This window comes from Microtus pennsylvanicus, chromosome 8, assembly GCF_037038515.1.
Source record: "Microtus pennsylvanicus isolate mMicPen1 chromosome 8, mMicPen1.hap1, whole genome shotgun sequence".
NCBI lineage: Eukaryota > Metazoa > Chordata > Mammalia > Rodentia > Cricetidae > Microtus > Microtus pennsylvanicus.
In genome coordinates, this window is record NC_134586.1 from 31137427 (window position 1) to 31165076 (window position 27650).

Below are 27650 nucleotides of genomic sequence, written 5' to 3' on the forward strand. Positions count from 1 at the left end.
TTTCCATATCTCATTGATTTTATATTGTGATGCATAGTGATGAGTATTAGACCAAGATGAAAAGAATAATTTCCTCCCAAGGAATTTTTGGATATTATGAAAAGCCTTAGTGGTTACAAAAATTACCACAATCCCAAAACAGATTTCAAATAGCTAGAGGGGGAAGGCTGCGTGAAGGTCTGTTCTAGCCTAGAGTTCACCCAATAAAGGCTTGGAACCACATATCCATAACTATTACGAGACTGCTGGGCTAAATAGACTCTGGATCCTTCAGGATTCCCCAACCCTAGCTAGGTAGATGTTCACAGGGTGAGTGCTTGAGCACCAGAGTTAGGTTATAAATAAAGAGCTGCCTCTAAGTACACTGGGAAACTGGTGTCTTTGTGCATGTCTTCTACTTAGAACTCCTTTCGTTTTGCTCAAAAATGTGCTTTCTAAATTTTTAAGCTATCTTCCCATAGGAAAAAGTCATAAAACTCCTGCAAGCCTGTTGAACTGATTGTACAAGAGAATAAGCATATTAGTAAGTTGCGTTATTGGAGTTTCATCGTTTGTCTTGTTTCATTATGGTCTCCATACCGCAAGAAAAGCATACCTAAAATCCAGGTAGAATGAGTGAACAGATAAATATTTAATAGCACAGATGATTTAGTAAATGACTTTCATTTTGTTTTAATTCCCTCTGACATGTATTATTTCATTAGGAATACTCTGTAATTCATCTTCCCACTCCTATGGTCTGAGAATTTGATCTAGTGCCTCTGTATATCACTAAGTTATATACATAGCTCTGTATCTATTTGTTTGGTTATTATTTTTGAAAATTAATCTCTAGCTCAGGCTGCTCTCTAACTCCCAATGAGGCTGAGGATGACTTTCTGTAACAACCTGCAAAATGCTGTGATTACCAGCATGCATCACCACAGTTGGCATATTCATTTCTCGGGATCAAACCCAGGGCCTTGTGAATGCTAAGCAAGCATGCTACCAACTCAGTTCTGTAATCTTATTTTAATGTTCAGAATGTATCACCTTAAAAACCACTTAGTGCATTCCCTTTGGGGGGGGGGAAGGTAATTGTTTTATAAAAGCCAGAAAATCAAGATTAGCTAGAATAGAAACTGTTAGAAGAAAACTCTGAGCACCAGCCAAGAATTGATGTGAGTGTCATGGATGTGAGCACAGTGCTGGAGTGGTAGCCTGAGCGGAGTGTGTTGCTGTTTTCTTTTTTCCTAGTATATAAAATGCTCCATTCTTTCTCATGTCAACACAGAGGCAAAATTCTTCTATCTCAGTGAATGTGGATACTAAGAATCACCCAAACTAGCTAAGTAGTCTTGCCTTTGTGGGAAAGATCTCAGAGAAGATTTCCATTTCTCTAGCACATTTCTTCATCAAGTGAATAGCAGTAACATGAGTGAGCATGAGATAAGAAAAACTTCTAAGTATGATGCTTCTAAGCAGCTCTTCAGAAGAAACAGAACTGTGGAGGAGTGCATTCCTCAGACAGAATATAATTCCTGTCTCCTTCCCATACATCCTCTGGGCATGTGTTTTCTAGAACTCCAGTCAAATGGAAACCTATTAGAACATACATAATCCTCTAGAGTTCACATGGTTTATTAACAACAACAACAAAAATCTCACAGTATATAAGGCCACTGTGCAAATGGATGTTGAAACGATCTTTTTACAGCATAGGATAGAACATCTGTTTTTGTATAAGGTTATCAATGATGTTATTATATTCTTCTAATTATAGTGGCTGTCAACATAATTATACATTAAGTCATTTATAAGTGCATTATGTGTGTGTGTGCATGAGTGCAGACATGCACCTGCACATGCGACACGTGGAGGTTAGAGGACAGCTTGCAGATGTCACTTCTCTCCTTCTACCGTGGGTTCCTTGGATTGAACTCAAATGGCCATGTTTGATGGTATGTATGTACCTTTCCCAATTAGCCACTTCATCAGCTTACAACTATTACATTCTTCTAGGCTGAAATATTCAAATGAGTTACTTTTCTCACTGCCATGAAAAATTCTTATCAGAAACAATCTACGGGAAAAGGAAATACTTTGGCTCATAGTTTCAGAGAGTTCGGTCCATGTTTGCTTAGCCCTGTGTGTATGGTTAGAATGTTGTGGCTGCAGGAAACTGGCAGAGGGGCTTATTATATGGTAGAATGAAAATGGAGCTAGAAAGTAGGGGGTCAGGGTTATAATATACCTCAAAGGCTTATCCCCATAACCTATTTCCTGCAGCCACATCCCATTTCCTAAACTTTCCAGTCTTTCTTAATCTTCCATCGGCTGGGCAGCAGACATTCCAAGCATAAGCCTATAAGGAACACTTCATGTAGAAACCATAGCCTGCTTCATAGGGCCGTCCTCTTTTGTGGTGATACAAAGCACAGAAGATAGGTATGTACATAAGTTTGTTATGTCAGTGTGACTATGTCAAAGCATTTCTCCTTAATAAAATGCTCCTCTATCTTCCATTTTCCTTAGATGCCATATGTTCACTAGATTAATTGATCCTTTTAGAAATGTATGCCTCAAGAACTGTATGGTGTCCTCTGAATTTGATTGATTTTTCTCACCATAAAGAGAACAGACTAGTGCTGTTTTCTCTGTCAGAAGGTTGGCTTTGTGAGCCTGGAATAAAGGTTTTCTAAGCTGATTAGAGCTGAGGAGAATGTAGGTCACAGTGTCACCTGCTTTGGATCTGCATACTGCTGACGATATGTGTGCCCTTTGTGTTTTGCTCATGGCTTTATGTCACTGGAATTTGCTGCACCATAGTAGGGATTTATAGATTGGCACACAAATTCATAACAGCTTTGACTCTGAAAAGCCTTGACAGAGGAAGACTGAACTGTACCCCTAAGGCTGTGATGCAGGTTGGCCATGAGAACAGGTAGAAAACAGAAGCTAAAGCTTGTTTCCATATGCACCTTAGTACTTCAGAGGGTTAGTGAAAACAACTAGTTAAAAATCCTTCACTTGCTTATCAGTACTAGGAACATGACACTTTCTGTATCTGAATATATTGTTTTTATTTTATTTCCTATGAAGACATTTCCACAGGCTTATTTACTACCATCTAGTTTTCCGAATGCTCACATACAGGTCTTTCTTCAGTGTATCTAACTTCAGGGAAAGTATATTTTTGTTAATATATTTGTCACTATAAAATTGTTTTGTAAAAAAAGGAATTAAGCCCCTATTGAGTTTTGGAAATCAAAAGTGAGAATTTCTCTTATCCACTCCCCACTTTGTTCAGAAATCCTTATTGTTTCTTTAACTTTGTTCTGGAATTTTTTTCTAAAGAGCTTAGCTTATGTTGCTAATTTCATTTGACTGAAAATGATAAGTTAGCTTCTTACTCTCTCCCTTCCCATGCATGTTTTAGTTAAATTTTAAATCTCAGCATACTGTTAATGCCATTCCAATATGAATATATTTCTTTCTCCTTTTATGTAGTTGTCACTGTCCATGGAGTTATTACTTTAAATTTTTTATAATTTTTATTAGCTATTTACAAATTCTAAGATCTATAAATCTCTCCAGTAGTTTTAAAATATCATAGTCTCTTCTTGGTTTTGTCTTTTTCTTGAAAATGTATTTCTGGAAGCTCTCACTTTTCTTGTAGTCCGAATTGATTTCTCTGTAAGATTGGTGCAACCTTTTGTCCTGAAGTTTTTTGAAAATCCGTTAATAAATAACAGAATCCTTATTTTCTTTATGACATCCTCTGCCTTCATTGGTTTGTTCTAAAGTATGTTCTCCAGAATGCTTACAAAGAAGAGGGCAGAAATTAAAACAATTTCTGATTTTCTGTATTTTGTCACGCTTTATTGGTAGCTTAGCTAATGTTAAATTGTGGATTAGAAATAATTTCACCATAGACTTTTTTAAAAACTATATTTATTTACTTGATGTGTGTATATACATGCTTAGAAATCAGAAGGCAACTTATTTTAATCTCAAGTGATTTTTTTTTTTTAGGAGGGAGGATCATCTGACTTTTTGGTTTTTTCTAGACAATATTTCTCTGTGTAGCCCTGGCTGTCCTGGAACTTACTCTGTAGACCAGGCTGGCCTCAAGCTCAGTAATTTGCCTCCCTCTGCCACCCAAGTACGGGATTAAAGATGTGCACTACCACACCTGGCTCTGTCTATTTTTAAAGCAAACTTGTTATTTTATAAATTTGTTTTTGTCTTTAAGGAATTTTTTTTTTTGCTTCCTGTAGTGTGTATGTCTCCACTCTTACCTTGTTTTAGTCTTTCATGTTATAAACTTTCTTGTTATAAACTTGTCTCAAATAACTGGTCAACCATGGTTTTCTCCTCACACTTGAGAGGGCCTTTAAGATGGTGTAGGAAATTCTTTCTTGCTTTGTACACTGGTAGATTTTTGTTATAGAATAATTAGGCCAGTTTGTTTTTCTTTTTTTTTTATTTTCAAGCCCTCAAGTTTCAGTATCTGTAAGTGCCTCCCCCCACTTTCTCCCCCCTCCCCGCCTTTATTTAACCCTTAACTTTTGTGTTTGAGTGATAGGTAATGAAGGCTGGATGCTGGTTCTGAAAGAACAGGAGAGATACTGAAATTCTCTGTTGTGATCCAATTCTATTGTCCTTAGTCCAGCCCACAGCAGGATTAGAGTCTGCCTAGAATCTTTCTTGTTTGTTGATTCAATCTCATTAGATAGCAGACCTCTGGACATTACCTTTAGTTATTTTAAAATGATTAGTTGATATGTTTAATCATTTGAGTCAGCCCTGCTTTTAAAGCAACCTCCAGTGCTCCCAGTTCTCAACATAAGACTATAACAGATTGGCTGGCTTCTTGTTTTCTACCATAACACCTGCTACCCTGCCAAGTACTTACCTGACTCTGGGGGAAAAAAAACCTTGCTGACAGCTGATATCTATTGTCTTTTGCTATCTTTTTGTGTCCTCTTTGCCTTTGTGGGTTTATGCTTTTTCACTGTTAAATTTTGGTAATAATTGAGATAATTTGAGTAGTCCCATGTGTAGTCCATCACCTAAGATGAGAAGCCTTTCTTTTACTTTAGTTTTTAGTTTTGAAGCAGAGTCTTTGTACATAAGACCTGACTGTCCTAGAACTCATTTACTATGTAAACCGGGCTGGCCTCAAACTCTAGAGTGCTGGAATTAAAGGCATGCCCCAGCCACCATGACCAGCTTTAAAGGACTTTGACACAAACTTGCTCTTGGGTCTTCGCTGTGCCTAGAGTGAAAAAATATAGAAAATGTCACATAGTGTTATTAATCCAAGTTAGTTCCCACATTTCTGCTAATGTACAGCCTTTGAAATGTAGGGAATCACAGTTTTGAAGTAGAGATGCTAAAGTCTAGAGTCCTTTTATGTCTTCAAGCAGCGAGGACAGTATTTCTGCAGCAACTAATTACTTCTAGGTAACTTGTTGATTATCTTCTATCTTAGATTCTTTCTGCTAAATACCTAAACTTGAATTCTCTCTTCATTGTTTTAGAGAGTACCATAACAGAATGATATTTTACATTTTGACTGTGAATATTCGGGCTTAGTTTTCTCAATCTTGGTTTGGTGAAAGAAGTCATTCATTTATGGACTTCAGGGTTTTTCTTTTTGTGTGTGGGATTTTTTTGTTTTGTTTTGTTTTGTTTTTGTTTTTCGAGACAAAGTTTCTTTGTAGCTTTGGTGCCTGTCCTGGACTAGGCTGGGCTCGAACTCACAGAGATCCGCCTGCCTCTGCCTCCTGAGTGCTGGGATTAAAGGTGTGCACCACCACCTCCTGGCTAGGGGTTTTCTTTTGAGCTATGTTCTCACTTCTTTCTGCTAGAGCTGTTTCTGTGTTCTCTTCCTTAAGCCTGGCTTTCATTACATCTTGAACTTTGAACCATATGAAATTACCAATAGTTGAGCAGTTTGAACCTACAAAAATAATTTTATATGATCAGCTTTAAAAGAATAAGATGGCTTAGCAGCCAGGTTAATAGACCCTGTCTAGTGCAGAAATTCATTCTGATCATAGGAACATTATAGTAGGAGGAAAGACTAAGACAAATAGGAATTCCTCATGCTAAGTAAAAGGAAAGTTGTAGCCCCTACTGAGTACAGCGCTAACTAAGTTAGAACTGTGCCAGAGTCATATGTGCTGCACAAGCTGCACAGTGCTTGGCAATGTGGCCACTGCCTCATATTCCTGAATACTAGCTGCCAGGCTGTTGCCCTGTATAGGATTTTAGCAAATATCCTAATTAAAATTATACATAGTACTACTTTATTTTGTACATCCTGCATTCCGTTTGCCTGTGAATCCACTCTCCCCATTTTATTTCATCTGTGTGGATTTGTTTGCCTGCATGTGTAGTAGGACGAGCGGCAGGCTGTGTCCCGCTGCCCGGCTAGCTTAGCCCTGAGATAATTACACAGAAACTGTGTTCATTTAAACACTGCCTGGTCCATTATTTCTAGCCTCTTATTGGCTAACTCTTACATTTTGATTAACCCATCTCTATTAAATCTGTATATCACCACGTGACTGTGGCTTACCAGGAGAGATTCAGCATGCTTGACCTGGTGGCTAGCTTCATGGCTACTCTCTCTGCCTGCCTTCTTCCCAGCATCCTGTTCTGTCTACTCAGCCCACCTAATTTTCTGCCCTATCAAAAGGCCAAGGCAGTCTCTTTATTTAATCAGTAAAAGTAACACATAGACAGAAGACCCTCCTACACCATTTCCCCTTTTTCTGTTTAAACAAAAAAGAAAGGCTTTTATATTACAATAGCAAAAACAGTTATAAAACAAGAATTACAGTTACAATATTTATATCTATTTTATATTTTATCATTACAAAGGAATAGTATACCTAACCATTCTTCAAATCCATCAAAGATTCCAGAAGGATATAATATTACAAGTTCCTCTGTACCATTGGGGCATCCATCTTCAGCCTACAGGTCCATAGTATCCAGCAGACATTTCCATGAAGCAGGAAAATTCAAAAACAGTTCAGTCACTTTCTTCTGTGTCCTGCAGAATGTCTAGCAGACTCTTTCATGAAGCAGGAACCCCAAAGGATCATCTTACCTTTAGGCAAGTTAAGCAGTCCTCTCTCTGGAGTTCTTTGTGTCCATTTTATGCAACAGTCCAGGCAAGAGCAGTTTCTTGTCCAAATGGCTAACCAACTCTTAAGGAGCTTTATCGATGCCTATCTTCCTATTGAAGTAGATTAGTGCTGATGTGTCTCATTGTCATGAAAAGCCCTAAGTTATTAAAACATTTAAAATGCCATATTCTGTAATCTTTGAAAGATATGAAGAATGCCTATCTAACTGAAATATATCTCTATATATCTAGAAAATCTAATTAACATGACAAGCTTGACTGTTATTGATGATTATACATTAACAACCTATACTTCCTAATTATGCATTACATTTTTAAATAAACTACGCAATCACAATACCTTAATCAAGATTAGAAATATGCATATACATATAACAAAATTGACCTTAAAATTGTATCAATAAATCAAGATTTATACCAATGCAGATTATTCATCTCTATCATATCCCCCTTTAAATGTAAAAGAACATTTATAAACAATATTTGGGAATATGGGTGCAGGTTTTTTCCCTCCAAACTGCTTCGTGCTGAATGGGGCGCTGTTATTCAGGTGTTTTCATGGTATAACCTGTGTGCTAGATTCATCTCAGTCGGCAGTTGAGTGAAATAATTTTCTGAAGGTGTTCATGGCAACCTTTCAGGAGGGCGTGGTCTGTCATACCATATTCGGATAGAAGCAATCCACAGGGTCTTATCCTCTGTGAAAACAAATGAAGAACCTCTTTTCCAAAGCATCATATCCTTAAATCCAAATTCTGAAGTCAAGATAGCTTTATAATACACATGTTGGATTAGCTTAGCAGACCACACAATGAAATATCTCTCTGTATTTAACTCCTTCACAGTCAAAAATTGAAAGAAAATACAATAATTTACAGAATCCAAACTCTCTGTGAATTTTCCATTTTTACGTGGCTTATTTTTTCTTTATTTCTTTTAATCTATAACTACCTGTACTCTGTCTCTTTAAAGACTTTACCCTTTTCTTAAATGCATTAACTTTTTTCTCTATATTCCTTTTCTTCTCTCTCCCAAGCCTACATATGTCTAACACTATGACCCATTTAGAGGTCTTTTATGTCTGAATCTGTTCTGTTGCATTGTCTGTAATCTTTACTGTCCAGGAACAATTTTGCTTTGTACTTTTAAATCGCTAAGCGCTTAAGAATTTAAGCTGTGACATTCCTAGGTCAAAAACAGGTACTGTGGACTTGCCCCACCTAGTCCAACATGGCAGAGCTGCTTGTGCCTCTGTGTCAGTTGTACCTCTGAGCCTCGGAGTGGTGGGCTGTTCTGGATGTTGGCTCCACCTCTCTCCACTTTCAAAATGGTGGATGTACCATTTCTGATAGCTCTGGGGCCACCAGGTAGGAGCCGCACTCAGCACATAAACTCTTTCTTTTTGAGTTACAGCCAAATCTACCACGCAGAGCACTGCACAGCCTGGAAACATCTCTCCATATGGTGGCAGAAATCCGCCATGCTCTCCCGCCTGCCCAAGCCTGATTCCATTGTCTGCCCAGGCAGGAAGAGCTGAGCCAAGGGCATGGTCTCAGCTACTTTCTTCCCGATCCCAAGCAGACACACAAACATCCGGTCCCACAAAAGCCATTGAAATGTTGTATAGCCAGAGTTCGTACTGGCGGCACAGCCCAGGAAGCTGTGTTTTAAAATAGCGCAGCTTTTTTTTTTTTTTGCTGCTGCTGCTGCTGCTATTGCTGAATCAGGAAATCTCTCTACAGCATGCCCTAGTAAACAGCAAAAAGCTTGTTAAACTCCATATTTGTGTCTAGAATTCCTTTTTAAGCCCTCTTAGGTTTTATGTGGCGTTAGTTACCATGTTGGAGCGCCACTCTGTTGTAAAACGCATGTATTTCTGTGTACAACATGATGTGAATTGTCATGTGGGTGGAGGAAATCAAACCAGTGTCCTCTGGAACAGCAGCCAGTGCTCTTAACCACTGAGCTATCTTTCCATCCCTCCTGTGTATTTCTTTAGCAGTGAATCTTTAAAATGGTTTTAAAACATTGTAGAAATAAAACACATGCAATAATAAATGGGTCATTAAAAGAATTACATCATTTGTTTTCTTTTTGAGATAAAGTGTCATTATGTATCTTTGACTGACCTAGCACTCACTGTGTAAACCAGGGTAGTCTTAAACTCAGAGATCTGCCTGCCTCTGCCTCCTGAGTACTAGGATTAAAGGGATGCACCACTATAGTTACATTGTTTTTTAAAGACTTAGTTATCTGGGGGTATTGTTAAGGTAGAACATAAGAAATTAAAATTGTATATCGTAATTTGCAGAGTAGCTCTCAAAGAACAATACAAAAATTCTAGTAAATGATAATAAAAGTTAAGTTTTAATTAATATGACTGCTTAATTGAAAAGGAGAGATAAAAAACAGAGTGCTAAATGTGGTGGCATAGATCTATAGTCTTTATACTCCAAAAGCTGAAGGTGTGTGATTGTTCATGGCCATCTTGGGCTACATGGTCAGCCTGGACTACATAGCCAGACTATCACATTGAGAAAGATGAGGAAGGTGAAACAGAACAGAAGAGAGGAGAGGAGGGAAACCAAAGCTTAATGATAGAAAATGTACTTCAATTGTTCCTTGATATTTGTAGGTGATTGGCTCCAGCCCCCTGTCATTCCTCATGGACACTAAATCTATAGGTGTTTGGGTTCCTTACATAAATGGTATAGATAACATTTGCATACAGCTTCAATCTCTTGTGTACTGAAATCCTTTCCTCTTAGAATATCTAGCACAGTATAGATGCAGTATAAATAGTTGGTACATTGTATTGTATTACTAATAATGGAAGGAAGTTTTTGTCTTGAGAAATTTTGATTCTACTGATTGGATAAACAGATAAGGGCCAGGAGGTAATATGTCATCACCACCCAAAGAAAGTCCATATACCTAGGGTGGAATCAGACAAGCTAGACTTTTAAGGAAAGAAATGTAGGCAGGTGATGGTGTCACACACCTTTAATTCCAGCACTCCAAAGACAGAAACTGGTGGATCTCTGTGAGTTTGAGACCAACCTAGTCTACAGAGTGAGTTTCAGGACAGCCAGGGCTGTTACACAGTGAAGCCCAGAGAGGTAGGGGAGAGGGGGAGGGAGGGAGGGGCGAAGGAGAAGGAAGAGGGAGGGAGAGATAGCTAAAGAGATAGAATGAGAAAGATTGCCAAAGATAGAGTGAGGGAGAGAGAGAGATTACTAAAGATATAAAATTGCCAGAACTCTAACCATTCTTATGTGGTATTTGGCAAATTTCTTGCATAGAAGGCTTTTTCCATTAGGCAGGCTGGAGCTTCTCAAGTTTTTTCTGATATCTTGCTTTCTCCTGGCATCTTTCAAAACTGCAATTCTAACATGCTAGTTTGCCCTTTTCCACTGGCTTCAAAATTCTTGTGCCCTTTCTGCCAGTGGCTTAAGTCAGATAGCACAAAATAGTACTTTAGGTAATAAGCCAGATGTTAGTCAAGGTCCACACTGATTTGGGTCACCCTGTAGGAAGAAAAACATCTTTTCTGTACCCTTCAGAGTAAGAAACGTATACAGATTTAAGTAGCATAATTTTAATTTTGCATCACTTTGGATCTACCCTCCCCCAAAGAAAAGAAAACCCAAAGGGATGATTAAGCTGGTTTGTTAATATTTTCTATTCTTTTCTTTCCTTTTCTTCCCCCTAAGGCAGGGTTTTACTATGTAGCTCTGGATGTCCAGGACCTCACTATGTAGACCAGGCTGGCCTTCAACTCGCAGAGATTCACCAGCCTCTGCTTCCTTAGTGCTGGGATTAAAGGCGTGTACCACCTCTGCCCAGCAAGCCTGGTGTGTTTTTAATGCCAGGCTTTAGAAGTGGATAGTGGTGGAGTCCTAGGATTGGATAAAGACTGTGATATAATGGTACCAAACTAGAATACCCTTAGCAAGTCAAGTCCTGCTTGTTCAGATCCTTCTCTGTGTTTCATCTTCAAAGATGAAGGTACTGCTTTTCTCCAGGTGTGGGGAAGGCACTCTGATAATAGAGTATTATAACCTGCACAGTAGTGTATGTTGGGATAATGTACTCTAAATCCCATCTGGGGGTTTCCTCTTCTATCTGGAAGGGAAATTTGTGAACAGGCAAACTAAAATCAGAGTTTTTCCTATTCTTTTTACTTGAAAAACTGTTCGTTTTTACAGTGTTCTGGATGTTAGAACTAAGTTGGTCTCTAGAAAATCTAGTGACTTTACAGTCTAAGATTATTTTAAGCTCTGAATCTGTGGATGGTGGCTCGCCCATGGCTTCCTCATATGCCATCTTAAAGATGTTACTCTCCCTAATGTATTAAAACATCAATATTGCCCAAGAACTTTTATTCCTGTATAAATTTGTTGCAAGAGGAGCAGCCTGCTTGTTCATTCTGGCCGCCCAGCTTAGCCCTGAAATAACCACAGAAAAACTGTATTAATTAAATTACTGCCTGGCCCATTAGCTGTAGCCTCTTATTGGCTAACTCTCACATCTTGATTTAACTCATTTCTATTAATCTGTATATCGCCACTTGGCAGTGGCTTACTGGGAAAAATACAGCATGTCTGACTCTAGTGGCTCCATGGCGGCTCTCCAACTCTGCTTTCTTCCTCCCAGCATTCAGTTCTGTCTTCCCTCCTATCTAAATTCTGCCGTATCAACTAAGCCAAGGCAGTTTCTTTATTCATTAACCAATGAAAGCAACACAAAAGCAGGACCTCCTACACTATATATTTATCTTAGTTAGGGTTATTATTGCTGTGGTGATACACCATAACCAAGCAGCTTGGGAGAGGGGATTAATTAGACTTACCCTTCCACAATACCGTTCGTCATGGAAGGGAATCAGGACAGGAACTCAAACAGGGCAGGAACCTGGAGGCAGAGCTGATGCAGAGGCTGTGGGGGAATGTTGCTTACTGGCTTGTTTCTCATGGCTTGCTCAACCTGCTTTCTCTTGTAGAGCCCAGGACCACTTGCCCAGGGGTGGCCTCACCCACAATGGACTGGGCCCTCCCCATCAACCACTAATTAAGAAAATGCCATACAGATTTGCCTACAGCCCAATTTTATAAAGGCATTTTCTCAGTTGAAGCTTCCTCCTTGTACTTGGAAGCTGCTTGCTAATTTCTGGCTGTTCAGACCCAAAATAATCCCACAAAAATTGTATTAATTAAAACATTGTTAGACCAGTCACTTAGGTGTATTGCTAGCTAGCTCTTCTGTTTTAAACTAACCCATCTCTCAATCTGTGCATCACCATGAGATTGTGGCCTACCAGCAAGGTTTCACCAAGCTCCCATGGGCTTTTTCTTTTTCGGTGGTTCTGTTTCTGACTCCACTTTCTTTCCTCTCTCTGCTTGAAATTTCTGCCTTACTCAATTCTGCCCTGCTGTAGACCAAAGCAGCTGTATTCTTTAACCAATGGTACAGCATACAGAGGGGAATCCCACATCACCTCCTCTCCAGTAAGTTCACATAAAACTAGCAAGCACAACATTTCTGAGTAAAAGAAATTATAGAGGAATTATTTCAGCCTATGTACACCATTTCATTTTTTTCCTTTGTGAAGTTCATACCTACAAACAGAAAATGAAATAGAAACTACTGATAATACAACTTTAGAGTTTATGTTATTCTTTTTGCTGTAATAAAGGCATAAGATAGTAATCATCACATATCTTCTTTTAAGAATTTCCCAGCATTCCATAAGTATTAGTTGTCCAGTATGGCACTGTACAGTTGAGGAATGGAGAATATGAGGCATTCCTTCCAAGTGTTTTTCTTTATTGTTTAATTTTTTTAAATATTTATTATGTATACAATATTCTGTCTGCATGTATGCCTGAAGGCCAGAAGAGGGTGCCAGACCTCATTACAGATGGTTGTGAGCCACCATGTGGTTGCCGGGAATTGAACTCAGGACCTTTGGAAGAGCAGGCAATGCTCTTAACCGCTGAGCCATCTCTCCAGCCCCTATTGTTTAAATTTTTAAAAATTTATTTTTATTTTATGTGTATAAGTGTATTCCCTACATGTATATATGTGCACCATATGCATGCCTGGTGCCCACAGAAATCAGAAGAGGGCATCAGATCCCCTGAAACTGGAGTTCTAAATGTTTGTGAGCTACTGTGTGGGTTCGGGGAACTGAACCCAGGTCATTTGCAAGAGCAGCCAGTGCTCTTAGCCACATCACTTCAACCCACAAAGTGCTCATTTTTAGTTTGTATGAGAAGCAACCTTAATGCATGAGAAACCAAGTAACAGTAGGGAGCCAAGTAGCACCCACTATCGTGTAAGAACTGTACGCATTATACTGTACACAATGGATCAGTTTTCCAGAGATGACTGAGTTGAGAAGCACTGAACTGAGGAACTGAAGTAGATGGGGCTTCTGGAAAAACTAAATTGTTGTAGGATTCTATCTCAGTATCAGCCCTGAAGAAAATTGTTATGCAGACTGGTATAGGCAGTGTTGTTTGTATTAGCAGAAGTGTGGGAATACTCTAGAGGTCATTCAGAGTAGCTACACAGACTACTCTGCCCATGCTATGTGATACTTGGTAGTATGAGAAAGTGGTAAATGTAAAATGTGTAGACCATATGTACTAAGAATAATGGCTTAAGAATAAATTGGATTTTTATTTTTCAACATTCTATTTTTTTCCCTTGGTCTTTTTCAAGACAGTTTCTCTGTAGCTTTGGAGCTGGTCCTGGAACTAGCTCTTGTAGACTAGGCTGGCCTTGAACTCACAAAAATCTGCCTGCCTCTGCCTCCCATGTGCTGGGATTAAAGGCATGTGCTACCACCGCCTAGCCTCAATATTTTATATTTTAATTGTCAAATTACACATTTTATCATATACATTGGTGTTTTGAAAAATATATACATGGATAAACATTGTGGAATAGATAAAATTAGCTTATTAACATACATTTTACCACGGCTACTATTTTAGCAGATCAATTAAAATTCTGTTTTACAGAAAAATAATTATTATTATTAACTTTAAGCATCATGTTGTATAACAGATCTCTTTTATTTCCTTTTCTAAAATTATTTTTATCTGTGGCTAACCTCCCCAATTGATCCAGACCACTGAGGTTTTTTTTTTCCCCAAAACGGTTATCAAACCAGTTACATGATTGTAATCCCACAATTTGGGATGGTGAGGTAGGAGGGTACAGACTTGCAAGACTGGGCTAGTCAGCCTGGCTTATACTGCAAGAACTGGGGATGGAGGGAATTAGAGAAGATAGCAGTATAAAATGGGTTTAAAAGCCAAGCCAACAAATTGTGACTACAGATAACACTGTATGATTTTGTAAGTACACACACACACAGATTCATAATAAAGGATATGGATAATGGTGATTATAACAATTAAATTTTCAAAAATTAATTGCAAATTTAAAAAATTTAAAAACCCCAATGAAAATTTAGCAAATCACTACAATATTCCAATTGGTTTATGAGTGAATTTATCTTGTTCTTTATGTCCTGATTGTCTAAATTTTGTGAAATTTTATTTATTTACTGGCTCTTCATTTTTTTGAGACAGGTTCTCTATAGCAAAGGCTGTCTTCTAACTGTCTGGATAAACCAGGCTGGTCTTGAATAGGCAGTAATCCTCCTGTGTCAACCTCTTCAGTACTGGTATAACTTGGGTACCCCACTAAGCCTGATATAGTTTCTAAATTTTCATAAACATATTTTAAATCATAAGCAGCCATTTATAAATGAGAAATAAATAACAAAAATAATAATTAATTCTTACAATGGAAAAGAAGAACTTGTAAAATTTAAGAAGAAAGATCAGGGAATTTGCAGATAGGACCAATGGATAAGAGAAAGCTACCGTGTCTTAGGAAATATATATAATTGTATGTGCTGTGTGTGTGTGTGTGTGTGTGTGTGTACGCGCAGTTGCATCAGTATCTTATGAAACTGCTTTCTGCTTCTCCCTTGTTTCCTTTTATCATTCACATCAGGTAATTGCATGTTATGAGGTTTGGAGAGGGGAGAAACAGAACTTCAAACATTGCTTTCATTTTATTTTACTTTATTGGGTTTTATGAGACAAGATATCTCTATGTAATTCATGCTGTTCCAGAACTTGCTGTTTAGACCAGGCTGGCCTCAAACTCATAGAGATCTGCCTGACTCTGCCTCCTGAGTACTGGGATTAAATGCATGTGCTACCATGCCCAGCATCAAGCATTGCTTTTATTAAAAACAAAAATATCAGACTGCTTTAATGTATCTTAAAGAGCATGAAGGGATCACTAATACGATAACTTTACCTGGCAAGTGTGGCTGCTCTTCAAGTCCACTGCTATAGCTAGTAAGCTACAGATTGAACCAGGGACTTGGTTTTCGTTTGGTTTGGTTTGGGCCATGAACATAATTTAACTTCTTATTACTTAATGAATTGTGCTACTTTCAGTGCTGTTTTACACTGGCAGTTACTTGGCTTTTTACAAACTACAGAAGTTTATTTACTTCAGCTAGATAAAGTATCTTATCTCTCACCTATTATGAGATTGTCCCAGCAAATTAGTTTTTAGATAACAAAAATCTGTATCACTTTAGAATCAAAGTACATAAGAAACCCTAAAACTGGCAGCATTGTTGATGAGGATTTTTGGAAGTTGATTTTCTCTTATCTTGCTTGAAAGCCAGACAGTAAAGAATCATATTTCTTTCCCAACAGTTTTTAGAAATTAGTTTACATGTATGTTCAAACTTAAAATTAGCAACTAATTTTTTTTCAGCGTTTACATTCCCATTCTACAAATATGTAACAGCCCATTTCATGCCTGTCTATTCTTGTGGGGCACCACTCCTCTTCTTTTAAGACATAGTCTCACATAGTCCAGACTGGTCTTGAGCTCTTGACCCTCCTACTTCAGTTTCTCTAGTGCTGGGATCACAAACCTATGCCAACATAAGCTATCTCATGAGTGTTCTTATCTTTGCTCATTTACATAATTCTTGAAAAAACTTGAAGACTCAGACCTCCAGACTTTTCTATCCCAAATTTCATCATTCTTTATGCCTCTTATCCCAAGTAGCACTGTTGTGTAATACCATCTCAGATTGTACCCTCCTTTGTAAAGGGTGTGCTACATTCCATTCCTTAATGTCTGGTATTCGAAGTGCTTGCTCTGAAATAATGATAAGTATTGCATAATAAAGTCTTATTAAATTCTTACAACTTTATTGAGTAATTGGTAGTTACTCCTATTGGATTATCATAAAAGCTGATTGAAACCCACAGTGTGACTGGAAGAATACAATTTATTTCGTATAACTGTTCTAAGACAGGTTACTAAAGAGGTGAGGAAGCCCTACCTAAAGTACTTTTAGGTGTGCCAGGCTTTAGGTAAACTCAGCTGTTACTTAGAATGTGGAATGTGGAAATTCAAGTTCTCAATTGTTCCTGAACTCGTTAAGTAGACCAAGTTAGCCTTGAACTCACCTAGATATGCCTGCCTTCCTCACCAAATGGTAGGACTAAAGGCAAGTGCCATGCCCATCTAGTCTTCAGTTTCATTTTGTTATACATTTATACATGAATAGGAAAAAAAAGGTACATGTTGCTTTTCTAGTGTGGTGTTACAGATATTGATTTAAAAGGAATATACCGGACAGTAATGGTGCACGCCTTTAATTCCAGCACTCGGGAGGCAGAGGCAGGTGAATCTCTGAGTTCGAGGCCAGCCTGGTTTACAAGAGCTAGCTCCAGGACAGACTCTAAAGCCGCAGAAACCCTGTCTTGAAAAACAAACAAACAAGAAGGAATAATTTTTTTCTACCATGATAATAAATAAAACATAAAAGATTTTTCACCTAAACTGATAATATACACAATTATTTACCAGCTTTAGAAATAGATTATTTGACAAATAATGAGAAAATATTGGAAGTTGGGGCCAAAATGTCAAAGACAACTAGAAAACAAGATTGCTAAGTGATTGATGCTCATATTCTTTAGTCACGACTAGAACTCTGTTCTAGTTATGGACTCTATGATTTTCTACATCTATGAACCATTCAGAATGTATTTAAATACTGTGATGGTCATTCGCATAGTTAATGTGTGTATGGCTCCAGGAACTGAGTGCATACCTTTAACTAGTTCACAAAGGGCAAATGACCTTTGTCACTCTATGAAGAATTCTTGTCTTTTTCCATAGAGATTGTAAAGTGTTGCCAATTTTTTTGAACAGACTACAAAAACAAAGGCATTGTTATTTGACTCCTAGAATGTGAGAGAGAAATTATAAAGCTGTGGACTTTTGTTTAGGTTGTTTCTTGCTTTTAATTTGTTAACTTTGTCTATTTATCAGAAAAAAAGCTTCTGATTCTTCAAAATAAGCCACATTTAGAGATTGTAACTTTTTTCCCTAATGACTTAGGTAATTAAGGATGTTTTCTGTTTTAAATTATCTTTTTTTTAAATGAAGGGCCAGATGTAACATTCATTGATAATGATATTTTAACACAATTAGTTGCATCAAATAATTAAACTTTATTTTACTAGTAAAACGAATGAGTTTCCACAAGAAAATCGAACAAGTTTGATCTACCTAACCTAAGTCCTCTTCAATTCTAGAACGTTACACATTTATACTCCTACCATCAGTTCAGTTGTGATTCTTATTCTCTTTTTATTAGCCCAGTTCTACTCAGTTCTGGGTGCTCTGCTACAGAACTAAATCTCTATTCAGCCTCCTCCTCTCCTCAGTTCATGATTAATAATGTGTACTGTCTATTATCTTTTGACATTTTTTCTTGCTTCCATTTCTCCTTATTTTTGAATAGAAAGAATCTTATAGCCATAATATAGGCTTAGTTTTAGATTCCTGTGTTTCCTGACCATACATGTGTGATATTCTCTCTCTCTCTCTCTCTCTCTCTCTCTCTCTCTCTCTCTCTCTCTCTCTCTCTCCTCTCCTCTCCTCTCCTCTCCTCTCTCTCTCCTCTCTCTCTCTCTCACACACACACACTTTTTTCTTTGAGACAGGGTCTCACTGTATAGTCTTGATTAACCTTAGACTCATGATCCTCTGCTCCATCTCCTGTATGTTGGGATTACAGGTGTGGGTCACCAAGCTCAGCTTCAGACCCTATTTCATTTTCTGTGAGAAGAAAAGGGTAGTACTGACACCTCCACTTAACCATTTTAAAAACAACAAAAAGCCCAAATTTACTGTTAGACAACTTTGCACTTGAAATTGTTTTAATCCAGTGGTTCTCAACTTTACTGATGCTGTGACTTTTTAATACAGTTGTTCATGTTATGGTGACCCCCAAACATAAAATGGGTTTTTTTTTGCTACTGCTATGAATTGTAATGTAAATGTTTGTATTTTCTCATGGTCTTAAGCAATCCTTTGACCCCCAAGGGGTTGAGACCCACAGATTGAGAACTGCTGTTTTCATCTGTTAGTTTTAGTGTTAGGTTACATTTGCATGTTCTGCACCATAAATATGGTCGATTTTCACTTATTTAGTCATAGTTGATCTCAGTTGTTGCTTTCAAACTTTGAAAGTTTTTGTTGTTGCTGTTGTTGTTTAAGCAATACAAACCTTTTTCTATTTATAGTTTTTAAGAGGCAGTTTTATATTCACTTTGTATGCAATAAGCTTTTGGAGCCTACCTTGGCATCCTGCTGTTTGAATTTGATGTAACTTGTCAGTGATGCCAAAGACCCTATTAAGTAGGATGAGGTGAAGGCATCTTGCATCCAATTTGTTCGTATTTGAAAGCCAGTGCAGAGGACAGCAAGTAAAAGAAGAGCGTTTCTTTTGTTTTCAAATTAATTTCTCACTTTTCTCGCCTGAAGAATATAACAACCCTTCGTTTCCTCAGAATTATATTGAGGTTTTAGAGAAGGTTCCTGATTTATCTGAAAAGTTCTGACACTAGCACAAACCTGAGAAGGGTTTTGGGAGAAGTCAGTGGGACAGCAGATGTGAACATAGGGTGTTCAGGCCAACAAAGGGTACAACCCTAGTACAGGACCTAACCCTGCTCACAGCAGTGGAGGACATGGCAAGCATAGAACCAGTGGATGCCCACAAGCTCTGTCCTCACTTGGAAGAAGACTGGCAACAATTACCTGTATTGATTCACTTTAAACTGGTTTATTTGGTATGTGTGCCAGTTTTAAAAAATTACTTTGTGCCAGCAAGAGAACATTTAACTCTGGGGGCTACCTTGCCACCTTAGCTTTTAACTTGAGCTTGAAGTTAAAGTCACCATCCAAGTATGCTCCCTGCACCTGACATTCCTTCCCGCAGGAGCCTCCCAGTGAATAAGAGGAAAGGCTCAGCCAATTATGCTAGACAAAGCCACACAGCTGCGAGTCAGCTGGGAGGAGTTTCCGTTTAGAGCTGGAGCTGATAGAGGCTGGCCTCCCACCTCCTTTTCTCCCCCACTACTCCCACCTCCCGTTCTCTGGGGTTACCTGGTGCTAGCTGAGCCCTGACTCCAGGACAGGGCAGCAGATGATGCTATACTAGCCGGCACCACCCACCTCCAGCCTTGGCCTCAAGAGCTAAGACCCGAGGCTCAGGTGGCACCCGGCACCCTGCCTGAAGGTTGGCGGGAGGGGAAGGGGTGGTCCTTACGGCTGGACCCTCCAGCTGATACAGGAAGTGCGGGGAGAGCCTGGCACTGGGCTGGGGATCCGCCCCGCCTGCCTCTCCTAGGCTGTGCTGTCTCCGCAGAACAATGAAGTGCTTCCAAGTTTGCTGAGACTCGTGGGGAATCCATCGAACTCTGTCAGCCTTCAAATGTGCCGCCAGAGACTTCCCCAAGAAGCTGTGTTTTAATAAAAGAAGAAAAAGATACCCTGGCTGGGTAGATCGCTTTGTTAGGAGATCTTCACGACCATGGTCCAGCGCTTTAGCCTCAGGCGGCAGCTCTCCAAGGTGGGTCAGCTTTCTGGTGTGTCTTACCGGGAACTCTGACTGGCTTTAGCAGGGCTTCCTTTCTGATGGGACTTTTGTGTCAAGCCTGCCTTCCTCTAGTGCTAAGGAAGGTCTAGGGAGGAAGCACTGCCTTTTGTTCTTTGATCTGATGGACACAAAGCTGAAGGCTGCCAGCCCTGCCAGCCCCAGACTGTGTGCCCCTAAAACTGCAGCTGTCATCTGCAAATCTGGACCAACTTGTCATGTGTTCCCGATAGAATTTCAGAAGAGTGTGGATAAAAAATATTTGTAGACCAAATGTGCATATTTAATTAGCAATTAAATAAGTAACTTGTAGACCAACAGAAGAAAATCTGCCTGCTCTGTGGAATCAAGGCTTACATAGAAATTTCACTAATAAACACAAGAAATTAGCACAAAACAGTTCTAGGAGCCGCCAAGGCCCACAGGAAAATGTTAAGATGAGGGGTTGTGTGGAGAATTGCACATCTAGTGAAGAAATATGTAGGAGGCCTCACAAGGAAGCTGATGGAACAGATATTTAGAGTAAAAAGTCGGTTTCATGGGAACAGTTTCAAGTACGAGATAAAAAGGTGAAGTGCCCCTTTAAGAAAGAATAGTAGTTTTTTTGAATGGACTCTGGTGGACACAGCCTGGATATATATAGTTTGAGCTCTCTCCCCAGCTAGTGCAGAGGCTGCGTAGAAAGAGGAGGTAAGAGGTGAGCTTTGTTTCAGAAACATTGTGATCTCCACAAACTTTATTTTAAAGACATGTTAGTTAGTGGCTAAATTGTACCACAGTTCATTCCTTATAGACAGAAATGTAAACAAATTATCTGTAGGCATTTTCAACTTTCTTGACTGTAAATCAGAACTGTTAAATCTGTATTGCAATGTGTTAGGGTCCAGGTGACCCCGTTGTAACTAAAACAGAAGGAGAGTCATGCTTGCCTCTATTCCCAGACCATGTGATAGCTTCATGATCTCACCTGACAGGGACTTTTTCGGATTATTGAAATGCATTTCCTATTCTGTGTGTAGAGAGAGATGCAGGAAGCCCACATTTCTCCTAAACAATACGAAGAATCCTCGTATTATTCCTTCAGTATTCTTTAGTGGTGAATTTTCAAATATGTAGTAATGTAACAAACAGACACTGTTGTGTTTTTATGACACTACTACACAGGATGGTCTTAGAGCTAAGAGCCAGGCAATGATCACTTAACTAGAACAAAACTGCATTCTGGGTATTTTGCTGCTGATGTTTTTCTCCAGGTTATAATTTACATAGGTTATCATTTATTACATAAGGAGAATTAGGGAAGGGGTGGAAGCACAGTCTACATAGAGAGAATCAGGGTGAGCAGAGCAGTTCTTTCTGCTTACCTTAACAGTGTTTATAGTTCCTGTTACAGGTGGTTATGACAAAACCTTACAGAATTTGTGCCCTTGATTTAGTATGTATTCAGTTGTGAATGCAGTTTGCAGGGCACTTGAACATAAGGAAGAAACTGAATAGGATGTCCCTGAATTTTTCCTATACTCACTGAGATTTAAAGAACTAACTACCTCTGCCCTATCATACAAGTAGTTTTGCTAATAAGAAAGAATCTTGTACAAGAATATAATTTTCAGCCGGGCGATGGTGGCGCACGCCTTTAATCCCAGCACTCGGGAGGCAGAGGCAGGCGGATCTCTGTGAGTTCGAGACCAGCCTGGCCTACAGAGCTAGTTCCAGGACAGGCTCCAAAGCCACAGAGAAACCCTGTCTCAAAAAAAAAAAAAACCAGGGGGCTGGAGAGATGGCTCAGAGGTTAAGAGCACTGGCTGCTCTTCCAGAGGTCCTGAGTTCAATTCCTAGCAACCACATGGTGGCTCACAACCATCTGTACTGAGATCTGGCACCCTCCTCTGGCGTGCAAGAATAGATTGAGGCAGAATGTTGTATACATAATAAATAAATAAATCTTTAAAAAAAGAATATAATTTTCTTACTATCTCAGTGTTTTGATAGAAATTTCTGTTAGAAAGTTTGTGAAAGGAAATATCTGTAAAGGTTTGTGGTGGTTTTAACATCAGGATCCATTGATCCTAACTTGAGTTGCCATGTAACTCCTGTAGGCTAGCTACTATTTACAGATGGGCTAAGAAAAAAGAAGGAAACTGTGGAGCTATAGGAGGAGTAAAACTCTTCTTTCCTATTACACCTCTAATCCCAGCACTCAGGAGACAAGCAGGTATATTTCTGTAAGTTCAATGCCAGCCTGGTCTGCAGAGTGAGTTCTAGACCAAACACGCCTACCTGATGTCAAACAAAAGACTCCTTGCTCCTGAGAACATTGTTTTCTTTGTCTCCTTGAGTGGATCCCAACTTCTTCGCCATTTCACATTATTTTATTCCTTGCTAGATTGTTTACATGTTACTTCAGAAATACTAACAAAACCTTTTTCTCTCGGCTATACATCTACTGGGTAAGCCAGAAACGGAATCCAGCCCCTTCCAGTGTGGGCATTTCACTTAATTCTCCTAATGATTCTTAAAGTTGATTGATGTTTCCAGTAATAATGCCCTTTGATTTTATTTTCAAATGATAATTATTTCCCAGTGTTCAAAAGTAAATTTTTTAAATGAGATTTTACTTCCAGCATATTTTTTATGGAGATTATAACCCTGCTTCTAGAGGTAGCATTTTTAAATTCTTCCTGTTCATGTAAACATGTATTTTATTTGAGCTTTCTAACATGAATGACAAGTGAAGCAGTGGTGTGGGACAGTTGTCTGTATTTTGTCAGTTATGTTTTAAATAAATACTGATTGGCCAGTAGTCAGGCAGGAAGTATAGGTGGGACAACCAGACAGTAGAGGTGGAAACAGGAAAATTCTGGGAAGGAGGAAGGAGGAAGCCCATTCCTCCCCAGTCCTGCCCAGACACAGAAGAAGGAAGATGTGACCTGCCCCGCTAAGAAAGGTACCAAGCCCTGTGAACAATGGATTAATACAAGTTATAAGAGTTAACAAGAAGCCGGAGATAATGGGCCAATCAGATTTATAATGTGTGTAAACTTTTTGTGTGATTCTTTGGGACCTAATGACTGTGGGAACCAGGCAGGACAGAAACCCCAACAAGCAGGCCCTCATGTTACAGAGTGGCGCCCACGGTCAGCTAAATCCACAGTCCTTCTGTTTGTGTGTTGCTTTCATTGGATAATGAATAAAGAAACTGCTGAACTTAGGCATAGTAGGCAGAACTGAATGCTGGGAAGAAGGGCAGAGTGGGAGACGCCATGGATCTCCTGCCTGAGACGGCCGCCTGTTAGAATCTTGCTGGTAAGCCACAGTCATGTGGCAATACACAGATTAATAAAAATGGATTAAATTAAAATATAAAAATTAGCCAATAAAAAATTAGAGCTAATGGGCCAGGCAGTGTTTAAATGAATACAGTTTCTGTGTGATTATTTCAGGTGTAAGATAGCTGGGCAGCCGAGACGGAACAAAGGGCCACCCTCCTCATGCAACAAGGCAATGCTTGTAATATTGTCAACTTTAGACATGCTCTGAATAGGCTCTGCTTAGTGCAAGTTTCACATTTTCATTAAAGGCAGTCAGCCCCACAGAATCCCTCCTTCCCCCTCTCCTTTCCTGTCTATATATAGTCTATTCTGGCATTGAACTTACTAGCTTCTTTCCTGAGACTTTCAAGGACAAGATTACAGGTGTGCACCAAGGTTCTGGGCACTGAGTCCACTTTCTGTCTCAGAGAGTATTTGAAATATCATCAACCCATTATGACTTCTTTTTCTGTCATACCAGATTTCCTCCCCATTCCATCTGAGAGCTTCCCTTTGTTATGTTTAAATTTTTCATATGATAGAAACCCAGAAAATAACTTTGCAGTCATGCTTTGAGTTTGCCTATAAAGGTACTAAAGAAAGGTCCCATGGACCTTCAGTTCTGCTGTTGATTTGCTGAGAACAATCTAACAATCTTTTAGTCCACAAGTGCCCTCTCTACAGTCCCCTGTTTTGCTGTCAGTTTGGTGTCAGCAAAAGAAACTTTGGAATTATAGCTATTCTCTAGAAATATAGATTATTGATAACTTGACTTTTCAGTAAAAAAAAAGATTATTCTTTAGAATTCGGTTTTTAAAGTTCTACCAAATTTTTTGTTGTATGTTATGTCGTGGCATATATGACTTTCTTAATCTTTCTTTGAATTTATTCTTATCAGTAAAATATGAGCATTGCTGCTCTTCTACCATGTGGGTCCCAGGGCTTAAACTCAGATCATTGCCATTGTCATGTTTGGCAGCAAGTGCCTTTACCCTCTGAGCCACCTCAATAACCCTTACAATTTTTAAAAGTATATTAAGTCTGCCTTCTCAGTGATAACCCTGGGGATACAGTAAAGTGGTACAGTATTATTTATGATTTCAATTTCAAATGTATAGGCAAAGAGTCAGTATTGGGTGGGTACTTTTAAGCAGTAGACATGCAGCATCTCTTTTTGTGTTCCTTCCATTAAATTTTCTTTGTTAAGTTATCCACTGGTGAGCTTCGTAATTGGAAATAGAGCACTTTGCATTTGTATTTTACTAGAAAGAAAACGTTGCATTTTCCTATTAATCATTGACCTGTTTTTTGTTTGTGTGTTTGTTTTTGTTTTTAGGAGGCTAACATCAGACAGTGCCATGATTGGCTGCTGTGTCTGTGTGCATTCTGGAACTTAACTCACTCATCAGGTGTAATCTATAGAATACTTCTGGTGTATTATAAAACCCAAATAGAAAGACTGATAGCATTCTCTTACATGAAATGAGACCTCTAATAAGATAAACTCTGAACACACACCTGTGTTAGAAGTAAAGAGTGCTGCACCCTTTTTTTTTTATTAAAATAGGCTGCTTTCAATTTTGAGAAAAACATTTGTCTTACCAGAATATATGACAGGTAGAAAGCTAAAGTAAGGGTCCAGGTGTAGCCCGGTGGTAGAGTGCTTATCTGCCATACTAGGAAAATCCTAGTATGTCCCAGGTTCAATCCCTAGCTTGTCTAAAAAGAACAAACCAAAGGCTGAAGTCAGCCTTTTATTTTTATGAAATTAACGGTAAATATTGCATTTAGAGATGTGGTTGAACTCTTCCTTGGAACCTGTGGTGAAATTTAAAAGTAGATGAAGTAAACTTTCAGGTGGCCCTAGAGGATTTGCATCAGTAAATTCTTTCTCTTCCAGTAGGACTTCAAGGCCTGGGAATGTATATCACTGGGTGGAGTGCTTAGCACACATGAGTCTTAGGCTGAATCCTCAGGCATGGTGATACACATCTATGGTCCCAGTGCTTGGGAGGTTCAGGCAAGAGGATCAGAAATTCCATGTGGCCCAAGCCTGGCATGGTAGCCCATGTCTGCAATGGTAGCATTGAAACCATCTTCACTTATTTTCTAGGGTCTATACTCTTGGTTTCTTCTGACCTTTCACTCTTCATTCAACCTTCTTTTTTATTCCTATGGTATTTGTCTTTTAATTAATACTGATATGGCCTAGGCTCAGCCTAATCTACTACATTCTTGGTGATTTCATCCATCTGCTGTGTGTGTGTGTGTGTGTGTGTGTGTGTGTGTGTGTGTGTGAATTTTATTCCCCTTGCTGCATCCTAGATTTGTATTTTCACCTCTTAAACATCTTCTAGAGTGACTCACAGACATTCTAAACGTAATATACCCCAAACCCAAACTTGTACAGTTTTCGCATCCCCTGGTTCTTTTCTGTTTCTCATCTAGTTTAGTGTCACACCCATCCTTTAGGACTAAAATCTTAATACCCATCCCCACCTCTCTCCAGGATCTCTTTACATAGTTCTGGCTATCCAGAAACTCTCTTTGTAGACCAAGCTGGTTTCAAAACTCTGTATGCTGAGTATAGGGATTAAAGATGTTAGCCACTTCTCCTCCTCCTCTAAATACGTCACCTGGTTCCTTTGGCTATTTTCTTTAATGGTTTATTTGTTTTTATTTTATGTGCATTGGTGTTTTTGCTTTCAATATGTTTTGTGATGTTGTCAGATCCCCTGGAATTACAGACAGTTGCAAGCTGCTATGTGGGTGCTTCCATGTGGGTGGATGCTGAGAATTGAACCCATGTTCTTTGTAAGAGCAGCCAGTGCTCTTAACCACTGAACCAGCTCTACAGTTCTTAAATACCTATAATTTGGCTATCAGGGCTGGAGAGATGGCTCTTTGGTTAAGAATACTGGCTGTTCTTCCAGAGGACTCACATGGCAGTTCACAGCTATCTGTAATTCTACTCTCAGGGGATTTCTTCTGCCCTCTGTAGACACCAGATATACACATGGTACACAGACATAATGCAGACAAAGCATCCATACACATAAAAATAAAAACTGATAAATCTTTAAAAATTGACTGTCGTTTACCAATTTTAAAGTTAATGGCCTCATTTTTGATACTAAACTGTTTGACTTTATTGTGCATTAACATCCCAGCTGGCCTGACAACTTCCTATCAATATTGCCTCATACCTTTAACATAGAAGCCAGAGTGAGGCTATTTGTCCTAAGTTTTATTTGTGTTATTCCTGGGACAGAAACCCTCCATATCTTCCATTTCTTAAGCTTATCTAGCCTGTAAAGCCATACACAGCATGTTTCTCTACATACTCTCTGACATCATATTCTATTAGCTCCTTGCTCATCCTACTCCAGCCACACTGGTTGGCCTTTCCTATTCCTTTTCAGATTCCTTTGAGTGCCTCAGGTTCTAGCTGAGACAATGTCATGAAAAAAGTCAAAAATAAGCTCTGTTCAGTTGTGTATAAATGTGGCTATATACCATTTTCCTGAGAACTCTAGGCAAACTTGAAGGAGTGGGCTTTAAGAGTCAGTACAGGAAGGAAACAAAGAATTAAAACCTCATCAGTCAAAATACGGGTGTGAATTTTATATTCTGTAGTATCCCTTGCACCTGAAAGTGTCGTGCATACAATCCATCCACATGTGAATGAATGTGGTGCTGGGAATAAACTCTCCTCAATAATCAGTGAGAACAGTGTGACCACTGGCATGTACACTGTCAAAGAAAATGTCTACTAATGGTGGATGGAGCCAGGTCTGTCCGTTTGGATACCAGAATAAAGATTTTACACTAGTTTAGATAAATGTTCTTAGTTTTGTTTTGTTTTAAAACACCCTATGTTGGTATATAGAAGAGAATGTGATGCAAGTGTTGCAGTTATGTGCGGGAGGAAAGGCCAGTCAGACGTCAGTACCAGAAAGAACACTGAATACCTTTTCCTCTATAACACTAAAGAATAAAAGTCACAGAAGGTATTTATTGATGGTGTTGCCTAAGAAGATGAAGTGACTGACTCAGAAATGTCAGCTGTGGAGCTAGGGATAGTCTTGAAGACTGAGGACTGATGTGGGAGTATCATATCAATCTGTTGATTTCATTGGTTAATTAATAAAGAAACTGCTTGGCCTGATAGGTTAGAACATAGGTG

At 38.9% G+C, this 27650-nt stretch overlaps 1 protein-coding gene across 4 annotated transcripts in view; it reads left to right on the forward strand.

The window, feature by feature from the left end:
* Positions 1 to 27650, forward strand: part of Tmcc1 (transmembrane and coiled-coil domain family 1) — a 196685-nt gene that overhangs the window by 71556 nt on the left and 97479 nt on the right. The window contains exon 1 of one of the 4 annotated variants that reach the window (XM_075983073.1): positions 19861 to 20129. The exons of the other annotated variants lie outside the window; for them this stretch is intronic. Within the exon in view, the coding sequence (XP_075839188.1) occupies positions 20091 to 20129 (39 nt within the window). The 5' untranslated portion in view covers positions 19861 to 20090. Of the gene's footprint in view, positions 1 to 19860; positions 20130 to 27650 lie in introns of those variants that run through there. 4 annotated transcript variants of the gene reach the window in all.